Source organism: Sipha flava, unplaced genomic scaffold (genome assembly GCF_003268045.1).
Source record: "Sipha flava isolate LNK unplaced genomic scaffold, YSA_version1 69_pilon_pilon, whole genome shotgun sequence".
NCBI lineage: Eukaryota > Metazoa > Arthropoda > Insecta > Hemiptera > Aphididae > Sipha > Sipha flava.
The window spans coordinates 2,118,535-2,136,149 of record NW_020273609.1 but is presented as its reverse complement, the minus strand read 5'-3'; the positions used below and the strand labels follow the sequence as shown (position 1 = coordinate 2,136,149).

Here is a 17,615-nt window from a genome sequence, read left to right as displayed (position 1 = left end):
GCGTGTACGGTAATAGCGTTCAATCAATGACAAAATGCATTTTAGTAGACGTTTCAACAGACTCGGTGGGACACATACGTTTATGAATATATACGTATCGACGCATCACTAACAGCGGGTATATGTTTCGAGTGTATTCAAATGGGCGCCAAAGTTGTTGTCGCGCATTAAAATATTCTCGTCGCCTTTGGAACGTATATTATGTATGATATTATTTTTAATTATTGGATGACATCAATTTTTTAATTGATAAGAAACTATGAATAATTGCAGTTAAAAGTAGGGATCAGTTGTCTTTATTCCCAAGGTTGCATTCAATTACCGCGCCGGTGATGTAGATGATTGCAAATTTATGTAAGTAACATCTAAGTAATAAATAAGTTTACAATAAAAAAAAAAAATTTATTTTGTCGAAGATGCGCCGCGATCTACAATTGTTTTCGATGGACGGAACATGTGCGTTTTGTTCATATGGAACAAATTTATGAGTGTTTTATTCAATGTCTAACAAGTTTTAAAATGTTCGTACCGTTACAATAATTATTATTATCAATATCTATGGATAGTAATATTAATAATATTCGTTCACGCTTCAGGGTGAATTTTGTCCGCAACACGGTCGCCTGATGAAAATTTGCCGATACTCCTTAACCACGCCGTTCGCGTTGAATGTCACAATTGCTAATCGTTTTTATACGCTTATGGCCAGTGAGATTTTCACCGATCGTCCAAATAATTTAATACTGCAATAAATCGTTATGTTTTATGCGACCACTTTCTCCACACGTGTGACAAAAGTGTACGTGCACGTAAATATACTTGTACATAATCCTCGTATTCGTTGTTTTGATGAATTTTTCGTGTGACGGGATCAGTCGAATTGCACTTCTTACTCGAACTTAAACGGTCGACACCAGTCAGGTGGAAAAATTTATATTTACATTTCTAAACAATTCTTCTTCTTGAACCATTGAAGCTTTTTGACCAAAATGCTGTTCGGCCTTACCCCCGCGTAACCGCGTCGCAAATATTTACTCGTGTTATTTCGCAGCTTTCAACAATGCACGTCAGAAGTACGGTATCCGTGTTATCCACATGTTGTCCGTCGGTTGCGCTCGTTTATATAGACGATTTGGACCAGAAGCGTACCCCGAAATTTTTTATAGGAGGGGGTCAAAAATTATTATTTTTTCTGTTCTCTAATTATAATTACAATTTAACTCAATACCAACAAATTACTTATTACAATAGACGGTACTGGTTTGTTACAGCCCCACCACCCATATAACAATAAATATAAATATAAAATAGTAATTTAACAATTCGATGAAAGATATATTAATATAAAATTTATATTAAAAATAAAATTAATAATTATTAATTAATTATTTATTAATGTAAATATAAAATAATGTTTATAATTCGTAGGAAAATACGTACCATTACTTTTAGGTAGGTATCTAATAATAAATAATATAATAAATCGATATACCCGATTCGACGGAAATTTTTTACTCTTACATGGTGGAATTTATGTGGCGATCAAAATTGAAAAATAGCGATCCGTTTGTCACCATCTTAAAAGATATAGCTGAATTTTGGGAATCATAGAAACCATCATTTTTACATATAATAAATAATCTCATTTTTATATTGATATTTATTGTTATATGGGTGGCGGGGCTCTAAAGTTTTCACTAGCCGTGGCGGGGCTATAACAAACCAGTACCCAATATACTAAAGTATGGTTTATACATACGTTATAGGTATATTATATAATCTATAAACTTTGTATATTGAAGATAATGTGAAATTAAAATTAATCATATACTATTATTATATTATTTACTATTAAACCGTTGAGTATGTAGAAATTTCAATGGGGGGGGGGGGTCCGTACTCGAACTCCCCCCTTGGTTACGCTCTTGATATGGACAAACGTATTCGTAGAAACGCGATGAAAATATGATAAAATCTTCGACGATTCCGATGACGATACATCGGGTTGCCACGGACCCGTCACGTGTATCAAACGAATTATTATCGCAGAAAGCGCGACAGGCCTACAAGGCTGCGACGGCCGCGCAATGCACACGATCCGAGACACTACACGAGTACGATAATATTATTGTAATATATTTACACGTATTATGCGCGTATACGCCCGCCGCGGCCAAACGGATACCACCGAGGGGCTTGTGCACCCACACCGAGTCCGTGACACACCCGTCGTCGCACGTGGTCTTCGGCGAGCTCATTATTATTTTTTCGTTATTTTTTTTCTCTCTTTTTCGGTTTCTCCTCTGCAAATCCACGAGCGTCCGGGTCCCACGCACTGCAGCGGGTTAGGTTCACATGTGCCCGCTCACATGTAACACAATATATTGTGTTCGCACCGGATTATATTATAAATGGCGTTCCGACGGAAGGAAAACATCGGCGGCACAAATGAAAATAATAAAGCGAAAACCGTCGCCGACAGCGATTTCCTAACGCGGGTTGACGTATGATAATATTCAATGCTTACCACGTTATTACGAACGACGACGCGCGTGAACTTGTCCCCGAAAGGCAATGTAATACGATTGTTAATACGCGCCCATGTAAAATATAAGCAAACTGGCTACTGAATTCATCGGAGTTGAGGCGTCTATCGAATAATTATTGCTTTTAAAAACCATATCGTTTTACAGGATACATTTCATTTGAATACTTTCGATGTATTTACGCCAGGGATTGTAACCTTTATGTTTTTTCTAGTTTCAGTTTCGGTTAGGTTTTTCAGAAAAAAATCTTGAGGTTTCGGTTTAAATCATAAATCTTAAAAATATAAAATTAAGGTTACGGCTACGGTTGCGGTTAATACCGGTTATAACCTGTTACCAAAAAATATTTTTAAATTAGAATTTTAAGTGATTTTAACCGTATAGCTATCTACTTTATGTACGTATTAATGTTTTTCTTTGTAACATAATTCTAAAACTAATTTCTATTTTTCTTTCATTAATACCTACTATATGTATTAAGTATTGAATACATTGTACCATTGTACATGTATTATAATTTCCAATCATAAGAGTGTTATGATTTAGACTGAGACTTATATAACATAACTATATTTAATTTATTTTTTCCGTTTTGAAGATGTTGAAAATCTGTAGTATGGCTTGCCTTTCCTTGGCCCACAGTGATAGGTATTTATACATCAAACAACTTCATTTTTATATAGTACGTAACAAAAATTACATTTATGTACTTAATATTAAAATGTTTACTTTTAAAGTTTTGGAATTAAAAATTATAGGTAAGTACCTACAGGTAAACATTTCAAACTTCAAAAATTATCAGAATTTGGGTACTGGTGATGTAGTGCTATAAATCCAATAGGCCAATTTACATCACTATTCTAGGTATTGTGTATAGAATACAAATGCTATAATTTATAATTTAATGGATACTTACAGTCAATGTTGATCCACAACTTTAGCACTTTGATTTTTTCAATATTTCGTCATACGTGAAATAACCATACACAGAATTCTGCGTATGGCGAGCCATAATTATTTTAATATTAAATAATACAATAATTTAATAATTAATACAAAAATTTAAAATATATTATATTTAATAAACGTGACAATACGTGGCATAAACGATGACCGTTATCACCTGCAGTTGCCAGTAAAATACGGAAAATTCAATAAGAGTTAGGTGGTATTATTATCTGAATAATATAATAATAACATTTAATAATGTTTATCCAGTAATGTGGCCTATTGCTTATTAGTAATAAGTTATTATCAACAAGACGCAAATACACAATCACTAATACCTAGTAGATACCTACTATGTAAACTAAGAAACGATACCCAAATCAACTATTTTGTCACACCTTTCGTATTCACTAACGACTATAGCCTATAGTTATTATTAGGGAAAGGATTTATATGTAAATACATATTTTTATTAAAAAGAGATATTTAAGATTCGATAAGAAATGTTCATGATTTAAATCATTTCTATCAATATAATGCTACTTTTATTTTACATATTTTGATATAATTACATATTTTTACATATTTCATAATTCCATCATTCATACGTCTTCTTCGTACAAAAGTACAAGAAATTATTTCAAATTTGGATCCAGTAACTTCTATCGCTATTAGAAAAGCTCAAAATATTATGCAAAATGAAACATAAAAACTAATTTAATTTTCATCTCGGTGAATTTTAGTTTTATTGCACATACATTTACAAAATTAGAAGTAAAAATATGTCCTTAAATGAAAATATGTAAATTGTCGAATCAAGGATAACAAAATGAAAACTTGTAAACGGACCAATAGGAAATGTTGTAAAAAAGAAAACTCATGTTGTTACAGAAAAAAATTCCAAGTTATATTGATTTTCAATCAATCAATGACATAATGAGTGGCAGATAACCTTCTAAAAATTTGGAATTATCACCTTCTGATATTATGCGCTTCAAATATGCTTTAATCAACCCATGTAGGTTGATGTGGAACGATCATTTAGCCGTTTTAAAAATATTTTCAGATCCAATAGGCGACATTTAATATTTGATAATTTAAAAGATATTGTAATAATTCAATGCAACAAATCATTTTGACAATTTAATTATTATAATTTTTTTTTTTTAATTCAATTTTTTCCTACATATTTGGATGTTTTTAGCACATATTTTATAAATTATACTTACATAGATATGTATATATTTCTGTATTTTTATTACATATAAATCCGTTCCCTAGTTATTATGTTCTAAAACGATTGATTAAATATTTTTTATTTCATATTTCCAGGAATGAACAGTGAACTGGAATATCGTCGAATGTTGGCGTTTCTGTCTATTTTAGTATTCTATTATGATCATAATAATTGTATTATTATGAAATCGTAACACTACACACTATTTATTTATACTTTGTTATTAGTTAACTTGTTTTCATTATAACTATGACGGAGAAAATTAGATCTATTTTAATACATTTTCGAGTTTCGACATCCTCTTTAGTCAATAATTTCGTTTGAATATTTTTGAATAATACTCGGGAATGCTCAGCTATATTACAGTTTATAAACTATAATCAATTATTAATATATTATTAATTATATAGGTACTTCACTTCTTTTAATTCTTTGAAAAATAGTCCGTATAGACTGGATTGCAGGAAATTAATAAATTAATTATAATATTTTCCATTATGCATACTATAAAATATTCTTGGAAAATATAAATTAAATAATAAATAATACTGTAAACGTCAAACAAATATTATAATTTCTTTAATAAATTTACTTACAAATAAAAAATTATAACCTAAATAAACCGAAATATATCAAGCTTTAAAAATTATGTTCCAGTTTTGGTTAGGTTTTTTTAACATTTGAAAAAAATGGTCTCGGTTGAGGTTCCGGTTAACAATTAACACAAGGTCCCCGATACTATAACCGGTTATTTTCGGTCCGGTTACATTCCCTGATTTACGCATTCACGTTTTATATATTCCAGTAAGGGTAGATTATAATAAGCCAACGTATAAAGCTCGTCCGTTGGACGAGATTATTTTCCACCTTAAGTCCGTAACGATCATTGAAAAAACCAACGCTGATGGATATCATTTGTCTATTATATATCGTATTTTATTCCATTTACCGATCAATATCCTTATTTCAAGTATGCGCGCAGCCATATCAATCGTTTTGATCCTTTAGCGACGGCGGCGGTGGCGGTAGATACGTTCTCAAAAGAAATGTCATCAAACTATTTATGGGTATAATAATTTCGTTTTACTACTTTGCCGCACACGTCAACGGATATTTTGGTCCCGTGATGGTAGTGGTGGCGGTATAATTATTAGCTTCGGCGAAGAACTCCGCATTTTCTCGTTCACACTTTGCCATGCCTCCGTAATCGATATATCATAGGACCGGTTGACCGTGGACGACGCATGTGACGGGGGCTGTTGTTTTTATTATCTTATGATCAATAGGTTAACGAGTACGTTTAAAATATGACGTTATTTTCTTATGTAAATATTTAAGCGACCGTTTTCGACGATCGGTTTACAGCATTTAATTTTAATGCATCGAAAACGAAGCATTGCACCACCATCATATCTTGTTATCTAACTGTCAACGTATCATCGTGCTGCAGCGTTCAACAATAAATCAAGAAAAAAACGTCTCCGTCTTTGATGTTTTGCAATCGTATCCCGCGGAATATGTTTTGATTATTCAGTAAGATTTTGTACGTTTTCGACATGTGAAAATAAAATACGTATACAAGGATACAGCGGCGATATGCTAATATTCGTCTCAAAGGAATATACCTGCTAATAAAATACATATCTCGTGATTCGTCTGCTCGTATGAATAACGAGAAATCGTATAAATAAATAAACTTTATTTCCACTATATTCCATTTGGTTTCACATTTGTCCAAGTTATTACCACGAACCCGGACTCACGCAGGATCAGTGGAACGAAAATCCAATAGCAAATGCTTAGTATATAAAGGGTAAAAAGTAATTATATTCGTTGCACGTAAACGGCAGTGAACAACAATAAATAACGCCGGAAAAATTAATTGAACTGTGTAAAAATAAATGTTTCGACACGAATTGGCAGTGGACGATGGTTTTTTTCTTTTTTTTTTTTTCTGACAGTAGCGCCGACCAACGACCAACAATAATAGTAATGATAATTTATGATTGAAAAAAGAGAAATGAAATAATATTATTAAACAATTTGTAGATCACGCGTGGGCGCATACGTATATTATTGTGGGCATTCGTCTAACGTTATTACTATTTATTGCTATGATAATGAATCATTATTAGTGATATTATATGGCGGGGTTAGGCCCGTTGCGGTTTCCACACGGTCCAGCGTTTTTCCTTACAATAATAACGACAATAATCCACACACACACACACACACACACACACACACACGTTATTAAATATTAATGTAGTAAATAACGATAATATTGTTCGTTGTTCCGGTAGTCGGCGGCGGATAATCCTGAACCCAGTGTGGTTTCGAAAGTCGACGCGGTCCAGCGGTTGGTACTCGTTTTAGGTACTAAAAGCCAACCTAACACTTAACCGTTTCGGCGGTTGTCACCGCAAAAATGTTAAACGTACACGGGATCGTATTGGTTGCGCACATTCGCCACCCGACGGATAGCCGCGGCGTGTAATTTATGTTGTCGAAAATCCAACTCGATGAACGTGGGCGCCCATGACGACGACGACGACGTAGGAACAAACAAAACTATTAAAAACCGTAATATCATAATAACATCATGAACGCGTGTCGCGTAAACGTTTCGCGGACAGTAGATTTACCCACTTATGTGGTGACTGTTACCACGTACGCGGTATATCGTCGTGGACGGGGAAAAATCTAGTAAGAGCGAAAACTCAATTTTCCTTTAAAAACCTTTTTTTTTTTTTACATCAATCATTATTCTACCTAATTAGAAAATATTTATCAAGCGTTAAAATTGTAATGGAAAAAAACTGCTATCGTTGTAATGTACACATTGTAAATATAGATATTTTAATTTTTTTTTTTAACAAAAAGAAACTTTTAGCAAGCATTTTTATGTTTTTAAATTTTTATTTCCTAATATTTTAAAATATCGGAATTTTTTTTTTTTTATCCTTAAATAAATTTAACTTTCTATAGAATTATGATTTATGAAAAATTCTGATAATGGCCAGTTCAATATGATCTACCAAATAGTAATAACTTTGTGCAATTTTTATTATTCATACCATACTGGATCAATATACCCATGACAATACCTCTAATGTAAATTTCGATTATATTTGCATACACATGCCATACATACAATGTTTAAAAATTTCCAATACAAAATATTAAATAAGAAAAATAGTATCGCACTTACTTATTATTCACTAGCAATAGATTGTAAATATATTTTTCTTCAATAATAAAAAAAAAAAAATAAAAAAAAAGAAAGATAGCACATAATACATTTATATTTCATATAAATGTTTATTTTTCCCGTATCTAAACTGACCAAAAGACACTTTTACATACTGAATATTTCTCTCATTTTATAACAATACCATACACATAAGTGTTATTAGGACTGTTAAACTAACTTTAAAAAACGAAACGATATATTATATTTTTTTCGCGCAAACGTTAATTATTTAGTCAGATATCCATTGATTTTTAGGTACACACCAGTTGCAGTCATTGTAGATATATTTACTACGTTTTCTTCTGCCGCAAACATGATCATAAATTATTATTATTATTATCAATGAATTGGAGGGGAAAAAATGTTACGGTTTTAATGTTAACAGTTTTTTTTAATTGAAGAATTGTAAATTTACGAACTAAAATAAGATAATCAGTCAAATACAACTCATAAACAAAGGAAGATTCAAATAATTTCTATTATTATGACCATATAATGACACATGTGCCGCCGACCCGCACCGACGACAACGGAGACACTCCCGTGGCAGAGGTTTTTTTCACCAGCGGCCAAAACAAAAAAATGGGCGTGAGAACTGTGTACATGCACACGTGATTTATAACCGTAATGTACAATGATATCTAGTTTGCGAACTGAAATTTATGGTAATATCATAAATAAATAATATGATAAATAAAATATACTCTCTGTTTTTGCGCGTAAAATTATGCACGCATTTTGAATTCGAAATATTCGCGGACGGAACGGTCCCCCCTTTTCTCTACGAAAACTCCATCGTATAGTTTCCTAGTATTATTTGTCATGTCTTTTTGATGAACAGTACAATAATATTATTGTTATGTAATATTGTTCACATCGTCATGTTCAAAACTTCGTAATTCGTAATTGGCATCATCAAAGTTTCCCTTGTATTGGACGACGGTTAGAGTGCCGTAGGACATGAATCATAACAATAAACTTGCCGCGCATAAACTTAAGTACTTATCACAATAAATAATTCTATAGGCGCTGTGTACATGCGTCCGACTTGGTAATTCAGAAGTTGATGAATTAAGATTTAAAACAATGTATTGAGTTTGGAAAAAAAGCAAAAATGTTTTGCTATCGCTTATATAATTAAATATATTTTCTGTAATCTACCGAACTAACTACATTTTTGTGAGCTACTCTATGATTCGATTTCATAATAGTTCAATTATGCATAACTCTACTAATTTTTTTTATTGTTTATAACATTGTATTCCGTGGAGTTCGTATGTAGCAGTTTAATTGTTACAATTCGATTATATTATGACGCACCATAAGGCCACTGTAAGTCGATAATTAGTTTTTTATACCAACTAAGGTAGGGACAAATAAAGGACTCTCCATCCAATCTTACGCAAGAATTCAGGACAGTCGGTCTCATTATTAACGAGTTACTGCTGATAATATACACACACACAGTCAAGACATTCATCTACAGTATTTTCAATGCCGACGAAGTAAGCAAATAAATACTATGCTCGTCAACGACATCAACAACTACGCAACGGCATTCCAACTACCGAAGTCGGCATGGTATTATAAAATAATAATTGAATTTTTACGTATTTGGTGGCGTCGAAATAGTATTGCAGCGCGTTGCTAAGAAATCGCCCACCACACAGAGTCGGCATGTAAAATTCGATCATTCTGGATTATTCGTCACGCTCCAGTAAACGTACACGTCCAAAATGTAAGAAAAAAAAAATGACAACATCGAGTCGAACAAAACTGATGTAGAAATCAATGAAATTATGATAATTTTTGACATTTCTTTGCCACAAAAAACGAGTAAGTATAATATAACAACGATTTCGATTTCTAAATATTGATTGTCAAAAACAGAATTTTTAGAAAATTTGAAGTCTAATTGATGCGCTGTCAAAATGTTTAGTCACCATTGTCACTCGATTAATGCACTGAGAAATAATGAACGATGAGTTACAATATATTTGTTTAATGATTATCCATTTCCAATCTAAACAAATAACAGCCATTGTCAAGTGCTATTTTAATATATTTTCAGAACCGATCAGAATCATAAATATTTTATAATTATTTAAGCACCTACTGTAAAAAAAAATTTGCAGGAGTTTACATCTATATGCATTTGATAAAATTCAAATATTATTATTATACATCCAACTATACTGACTGATAAGTCCGTTCGCTTGTCAAGAAGAAATTTATCGTGAAAATGTTTAGTTATCTCTAAAATTAAAAGATTCCGAAAAACACGAAAAAATCTCCAATATCTCATTTACCTTTCTGGAGGCTAGATTATAAACTAGGGGATGGCGAAATTATTGCACATTGACCAAATTTTAATGGCACGCGAAAAAATTGAAAAATTTCATCCAAACATTTTGTTTGCTATTCACAACATTTTATTTATAAGAAATTCAAAGAAACAAATGTATACATTTCAAAAATTATAATATTCTTTATACTTTCAATTTTTCTTTCTACTTATGCCTGTGAAAATGTATTCTTCATAAAGAATTTAATTAAATTGAAGGGAAAAAATGCTTTAACCGACCAAATTAATTAAATTAATAACGAAATTGATGCTTGTGTTTCACTAAAAATAACAAAGTACACTCCTGACATCAAAACTTTATCCTCTACAAAATAGCATAAAATAATTGAATATAACCCCAAATTTAGGGATATTTAATAAAACATAATTTATAAAATTACCAAAAAATTTACCTACTTAATAAAAACAATGTAATTAATCTGTAATTTTTATTCATGGAAAATCTAATTACCTTTGAGTACGTGAACGATTTTCAAAACCTTGATTGGACAAATTTGACACTTGTCCTAAAAAAGGTTCTTTATTCCGTCATAGAACATACATCATAAATGCGGATAAGCAGGAACTCATGGATTTTAATTCCTCGACAGTTGTGAATAATACTAGTAAATTAAAGTCTCCAACGTAGAATCGAAAAAATTCGTCGAGGTTCAATAAGTGTTTGTGCCTATATACGAAGAGCGACTTGAGTTCGAAATCGAACAACTGAAACCACCGAACGGGTGTACTGAAACGAATTCGAGGCGATAAAAAAATGTATCGTCGGGGAAATGAGGGATACGATTACATATTTGACATAGTATAGCCGTGGAGCGCATAACGTACCCTTGTAACAGCCCCCACGAAAATTCGCTCGACAAAAAATTTGAAACGTTAGAATAATGTGTCAGTCACGAATACACATGCACACGAATCCGGGTATATAATGCATCAGTAGTGTCGGGTAGTTTGTCGGAAAACGAATGTGGGAACGCGTTCGGCGTACCTATGTATTATTTTACAAACGTCATAAATCGTGATACACAACGATATATTGGATTACGCCGTCGATGCACTGCAGATTTTATGATTTATACGATTTCCTCGATGATTTCCACGTATACACGTTTGTTTTTGTTCTAGCGTCAGCCCGATTCAACATTACCACCGGTGAATCGATTTTTCCATTAAGATTTGTCGCCCAACACGAATTTCGATAATTTCTTCGTATTCCTTAGTTGTACGCGACACATGGTGTACTGTTGTTTTATAGTAAATTGTCAACCGTGTACAGGACAATGTGTACGGGAACAGCAAGAAAAACACGAGAGTCATTGGTCGACGTCCCCATTAGCGTTAACGATCACGCGCGCCTGTTTGTACGCGATTCGCGGCACGCGCGAACAAAAATAAAATAAAACAATCCACACGAGCGCCAATCGATGAATATATTATAATATAATCATATCTGCGATATCTCGACGCTACGCTGCATTCCTCGTGGAAAACCTAATTTACGTGTAACAGAAGGTCGTGTATGTGAAGATGACGAAAATCAGACTGAGATTTTACTAGAAATTTTTCTTGTATTAACGAAAATATAAATTTTAATTTGGTCCAACCGAGTCTCGTCGTTTTATTCAATTTTGTGTAGAACGATATTAACTATAGTAATCTTATGTTTTATGTAAAGTTATGAACGTAAAAGATTTTTTATCCTTCGGTAAAATTGAAAGCTTTGACAGCGATATTTTTTTCCTCATAAAGACTTGTAGTACACTTTTTTTAAATTTCTATAAATTTATAATCGATTGTCATTTCACAAACGTTGACGATTATTTTTATTTGTTTTTGATATTTTAGTTAACAGTAATATTTCAACCAAACATAATGTAAGCGTTTAATTTGGTGGTATATTGGAATTTTTCCATGCTCGGTGCATCGTTGTTGGTTATATTTAAATATTTTACGTATTATTCGTTTTAATATTTTCATAAAATGTTTGTGCGATTCATTTCCAAATCATTATTGGAATGCTGACCAGATTGCTTTCAAATGTATACAAATAAATCCAACCTTACGCGATAACCATAAACACTATTGAGCCTCGGGTCTTAACAAATTGATTTTGGTCTTATACCTCAACTTAAAACTACCAACACACAAGGAGATGATCAAAAACACATGCATACACATCACATGCACATATACCGCGAACTCGCGTGAAACTCTCGAATTGCGTATGTAATAAACGAACGAAAAAACCCGTTAGCGTCGTCCCGGAAAGATAATATGTTAAACATCGAAGGAAAAAAAAGTTTTCTCTTTAAAATACGTACGACGGACAGATATAACCGTTTGGATTATATTGGTACAACGTGTAGGACGATCACTGTGCCACGTATATTATTTTACATATATATATATATATATATATATATACATATATATATATATATATATATACATGCGTGTGTGTGCGACGACATTAGCCACTACATTACAACTGTCAGGATTGATTTGCTCGTCCTAGCCGTGTTTTAACAATATTGTTATTATTCACATAAACGGCCGAGGGCGTAAATATTATACATTTACAAGTAGTATACAAGACGTTATTTTATTTCCATCCGTGTAGGTATATTATACGTATATCTAATGCGTTCGTAGTTTGTGGTAGAGACGACGGGTGGGTATATTATTAATATATTAATATTATAGTGGTCGTTGCTCGGATCAAATGGAATATTGTTCTTGGAACACTGGAAGAAGTGCACATTTATCGGAATCCAGTATGAAATGCTCAATGATACGAACAAATAAAATTAATAGTAATAATAATAACAATAATAATGACGGTTAAAGTTCGCTCATGGAATCGTTTGAATCAATTATACATCGAGTTATCCCGATTAGTTATTTTTTCATTTTGTATCAGATCCTTCTGTTGCAGTAATGATGCTCAAGTATGTGCCATTGAAGGCTAATAAGGACAAATAATCGTCGTGTACGCCATGACAATATTTGTATATGTAAGTACACGCCCCTCCAATAAATCTTGGTTCCCTACTTTTAGACTTTCAGACCCATGTTCTATCAATACACCACGCATTGCCACGGTACAGCTTCCGCACACGTGCGCTCGAGGGTATTGCGCGTCCATACTAGAATAGATAACTGATATATACATAATATGTTATGCTATTCGATACGTATACATTATATTCTTGTGCGTAGTAATGTCCTAGCGATAATATTCATCGTGCGGTCATTATATTATACTATTCGATGCTCTCGTTTTGTTTTTGCGATAAACTGTCTTGCGGTCATAACGAGGTGAATCGGGTTTTCATTGCAAGGACGAACCGTAGTAGCGTTTTCCAGGAACTGGTACATAATAATATAATAGTAGTAATGATTACAATTATCATAATACGATTATTATAAATATATTATGATTACACTCGACGACATTGCTCCGGGGAGTTTTTTTTTTTTTTTAATTTAATTTCTTTTTCTCCTCGCCACATATAGACTTCACTTCCTATTACACCGTTGCACCCCGAGGTAAATATACAGCATATATACGTATGCTGATTCATAAGCATGCGTTGAGGTGAGGTCCGAAACAATAAAATCGGATGCTCTAATTAAATTAATGACGATTCCTCTGTAATCCAAATTCGACGGCGACCAAGTGACGTATACTATCATTACGTGTAGTTCTGAGCGAGGTGTTTTCCGTCAAGATCGATTAGCCCGACCGTTCCATAGACTTCTATAGACGTCGGTAAGGACATTGACATGTATGCGCGCCACCGCAAGCCACTGGGGATAACAACCGAATTTGGACCGACATCCGTAAAATCATTGGAATTACATGCTGTGCGAATAATACAATGCAACCTTTCTCAATAAATGGTTTTTAGACTTATATGGATCCACAAATCAACGTTAGATACCTATGATTAGTGAAAATTCAGTTTAACTTAATGCTTAACTTTTAACGAAATATGAAACAAAAACAAAAAGTTTCGCTCATTTAATTCGGTTTTAAACCCAATAAAATAACTAATTTTAATTACTCATAATTGTACCCGTAACAATAATGTAAGTAAAAAGGATATATTTAAAAATTAAAATCAATTATTGTATTTTTAAGAAAATGTATGTTCATATTATTACAAAAAGGTGAGTAAAACTAAATTGTATCGTGAAAAGAATTTTTTTCTTCATAAATATCATATAATAAAAAAAAAGGTTAACGGTTTAATATTTAGCTATATTAATTAAAAATCACTTATATAACGTAAAATTAATTCGACGCATGATGGTCACCGGGGTGAATCCCTGGTTTCGCGTGGCACGAGGCAGGAAAAGCCAAGGTCGTTGTGTATTCAAGTACGCGCGTGCGTGTACTCATTATATATATAAACATTACACTACGATATATATTTCATCCTTGCACATAATAATCCGGTATACTTGTTTTTCGTTAATTACCAAAGAGGTAGCGACGATGGATGGATCTGCCGCCGAGATCGAGCCGTGCATACATAACTATACTGGCCTGCTACGTGTTCGCAATAAAGTATTGAGGGTTTCGTCCTCGGCATGTCAGTCGTGTGTCCGACACGGACGGAAGGCAAGAAAGAGAAAAAAACAGAAAAAAAGCAGCGTTCGAATCCCATAACAAACAATTAGTCCAGCGGAGTATATAATAATAAAATGTCGATAAAAAATAACAAAAAGAAAAAAATTATAAACATTTGAGTTCTTTGATAAAAACAAGAATACAAGTACATATTTTTTTCAGGTGGTAAACACGGATAGTAACGAATATAATTGTGAAATTTACACTACGGCCAGAACGTGAAGTTGAAAAAAAATACATTGTTAAACCTACTGCAATAACTTCACTGATCTTTTTCAGAAACTAAAAAAAATTAATACCCATAATGCTCATGCAAATTTGTTTGCGATTAAAAATTAACATCAAGTATTAAAAATGGAATAATAATGTCCAATTACCATTTTAATATATCTTAACAAGACATCAGTAATCGTTATCGTAAATATATATTATAAATATAAATGTTTAAATTATGTACTCATGTACTCATATTTTGAATACAAAACAACTTTAACATTTCAAAACATAAAATTATTAAAACGTCTTGTTAATACGCTATAATTATCATAGGTATTTGAATGTTTAATTATCCTATTCAATTATGATCGCAATTAAAAAAAAAAAATAATAATAATAATGGTTAAAAAATCAAGGAAAACTGAAAGTATTCAATCATATGTATTATGCAGATATGTCGTTGTGTTACTTTCAAACTATTTATCATAAAACCCTGTGCAATAAAAGTAAATTAAATTTATAATAATATTGTACAAATTTCAAGCAATACTTCAGCTATTTTTTATTACAATAAATTAAAATGAATAGTGTACCCCATTTATATAATATATATATATGTAAAAGATGTATAATATTAAAATTTTAAACAAAAAATTACTTAAAATTAGTCGTGACTAGTTAAAATTAGTCGACTTTTAACCATAATTAAAATCTTGAAATATTGTAGAAACTAAATAAAATCTAGTAAAGGGATGATAATTATCTACAAGGTGATGATAATTATTGGGATTATTCTGTTAATAGGAGTTTAATGAATTATAAATGTAAGTTCAAATAAACTAATTGAATGTTTCTTCGTCACAATCAGGAAACTTAGATTGCATGCGTCAATGGGAAACTTTTAAATTACAAAACCGTACAACATTGTTGTAGGACACATCATAATACGTCTATTGATGTTTTGCAGTAAACGGTAACATCTAATGGTTACATTTACGGATCGTATTTCAATAAAAGTATCTATTTAAATATTATCGTTGTGAAAAACTCACTTGGCGAACGGTTCGTTGTCCAGACGGTAGTAATTTTCGATGGGCTCTGTCTTGACCAGCCGCATGAGCTGTTTCTCGTCGACCACAACCACTCCCTGTTCAATGTCCGTGTGCTTCCACAGCACCGTCTGCTTGCTCTTGGTCTTGTTGGCTTCAGCCTTGCGCTGCACGGCGCCCTTTGCCGCGGCCCTGCCGCCTTTCTGTCCGCCACCCGACGCGTTCATTCGGCTACTGATCGCCCCGCTGCCCGCCGTCGGGTATATCAACATAATTGCACGGACTTGGCGTGTATCGACACCGATCGCTCGGTGGACGAATGCAAACGTGTGTACGAGCGCTCGAAAAGATTTATCTCGACCGGACGTACGATCCTCGACGGAAAACCGAAAACCGGGTATCTCGAAAACAACAGCGGCGGATGTCCTGGAGACCCAATGCAGAACTCGGGGAAATCACAAGGAGGATAGTAATTCGACGACGACGATAATAATAATAATAATAATAGTAATAATAATGACGACAATCGAACGCACGAACTCGGAGACGTCTATAAAACACGCGCGCGTGCAGTTACTAGTGAAAATATATCCGAATTCGACGTACACGAACGGTACGGAATCGAAACGATTGGCGGAAAGAGAGAGAGAGAATAGAAAACGAAAAAAATTTACCGCGTAAACGTGATCGAACTACCGGACTATTTGTACCAAGTGCCTGCAACGGTTATCGTGTGTCTGACCATCAACGACATCACGTCGTCCGCGCGGACCGTCGACTGCTGTTGATCGCGTTCGCAAACGCACTGCCCGCGCGCGGTCCGATCGGCGGCGGACGTCTTTGGCTCTCCGGTGGGAGAACCGCGACCTGGATACGGCGGATGTCCGCGCGGGGCAGCTCCGACGACGAATCGTGCGCGTATCGTTCACCGCGCGGGCAACGTAACGTTTCGTACGCGCGCGCACGACGCGACGTCGCAGGGACGGATTTACGGGTAGGGGACCACGTGATGACCACCCCGCCCCCTCAATTTTATCACGGATTTATCCAACCCTTCGTCTGTACACTAAGTTTTTTATGACACGACCGAAATTTCGAGAATGAATTTTTTTTTTTCACAATTTCGTCACTTTTACAATATGACTAATGCAATTAATCGTAAAACAAACTTCAGGATCTTAAAGAACAACCCTCAGTAAATGTAAATATTTTCAGATTTTTCCTAAGTGTTTTTTGTACTATTTATGACCCAGTGTTCAAACAACGTCCCAAAAAATAAGTGTACAGACGAAGGATTAATATTTTTAACATATATATTTACAGCCGTACAGATGTACCGTAATACTTATAAATGTGTGCTACCTTTTG

The 17,615-nt window shown here is 33.4% G+C and overlaps 1 protein-coding gene across 1 annotated transcript in view; it reads right to left on the bottom strand.

Annotated features, from left to right (window-relative positions):
- LOC112692006 (serine/threonine-protein kinase 33-like) overlaps positions 1 to 17,074 on the bottom strand; it is a 45,238-nt gene extending 28,164 nt beyond the window's left edge. Inside the window, exon 1 of the mRNA XM_025566509.1 lies at positions 16,251 to 17,074. Within this exon, the coding sequence (XP_025422294.1) occupies positions 16,251 to 16,519 (269 nt within the window). The 5' untranslated portion in view covers positions 16,520 to 17,074. The remainder of the gene's footprint in view (positions 1 to 16,250) is intronic.
- Between the last annotated feature and the right edge of the window lie 541 nt (positions 17,075 to 17,615).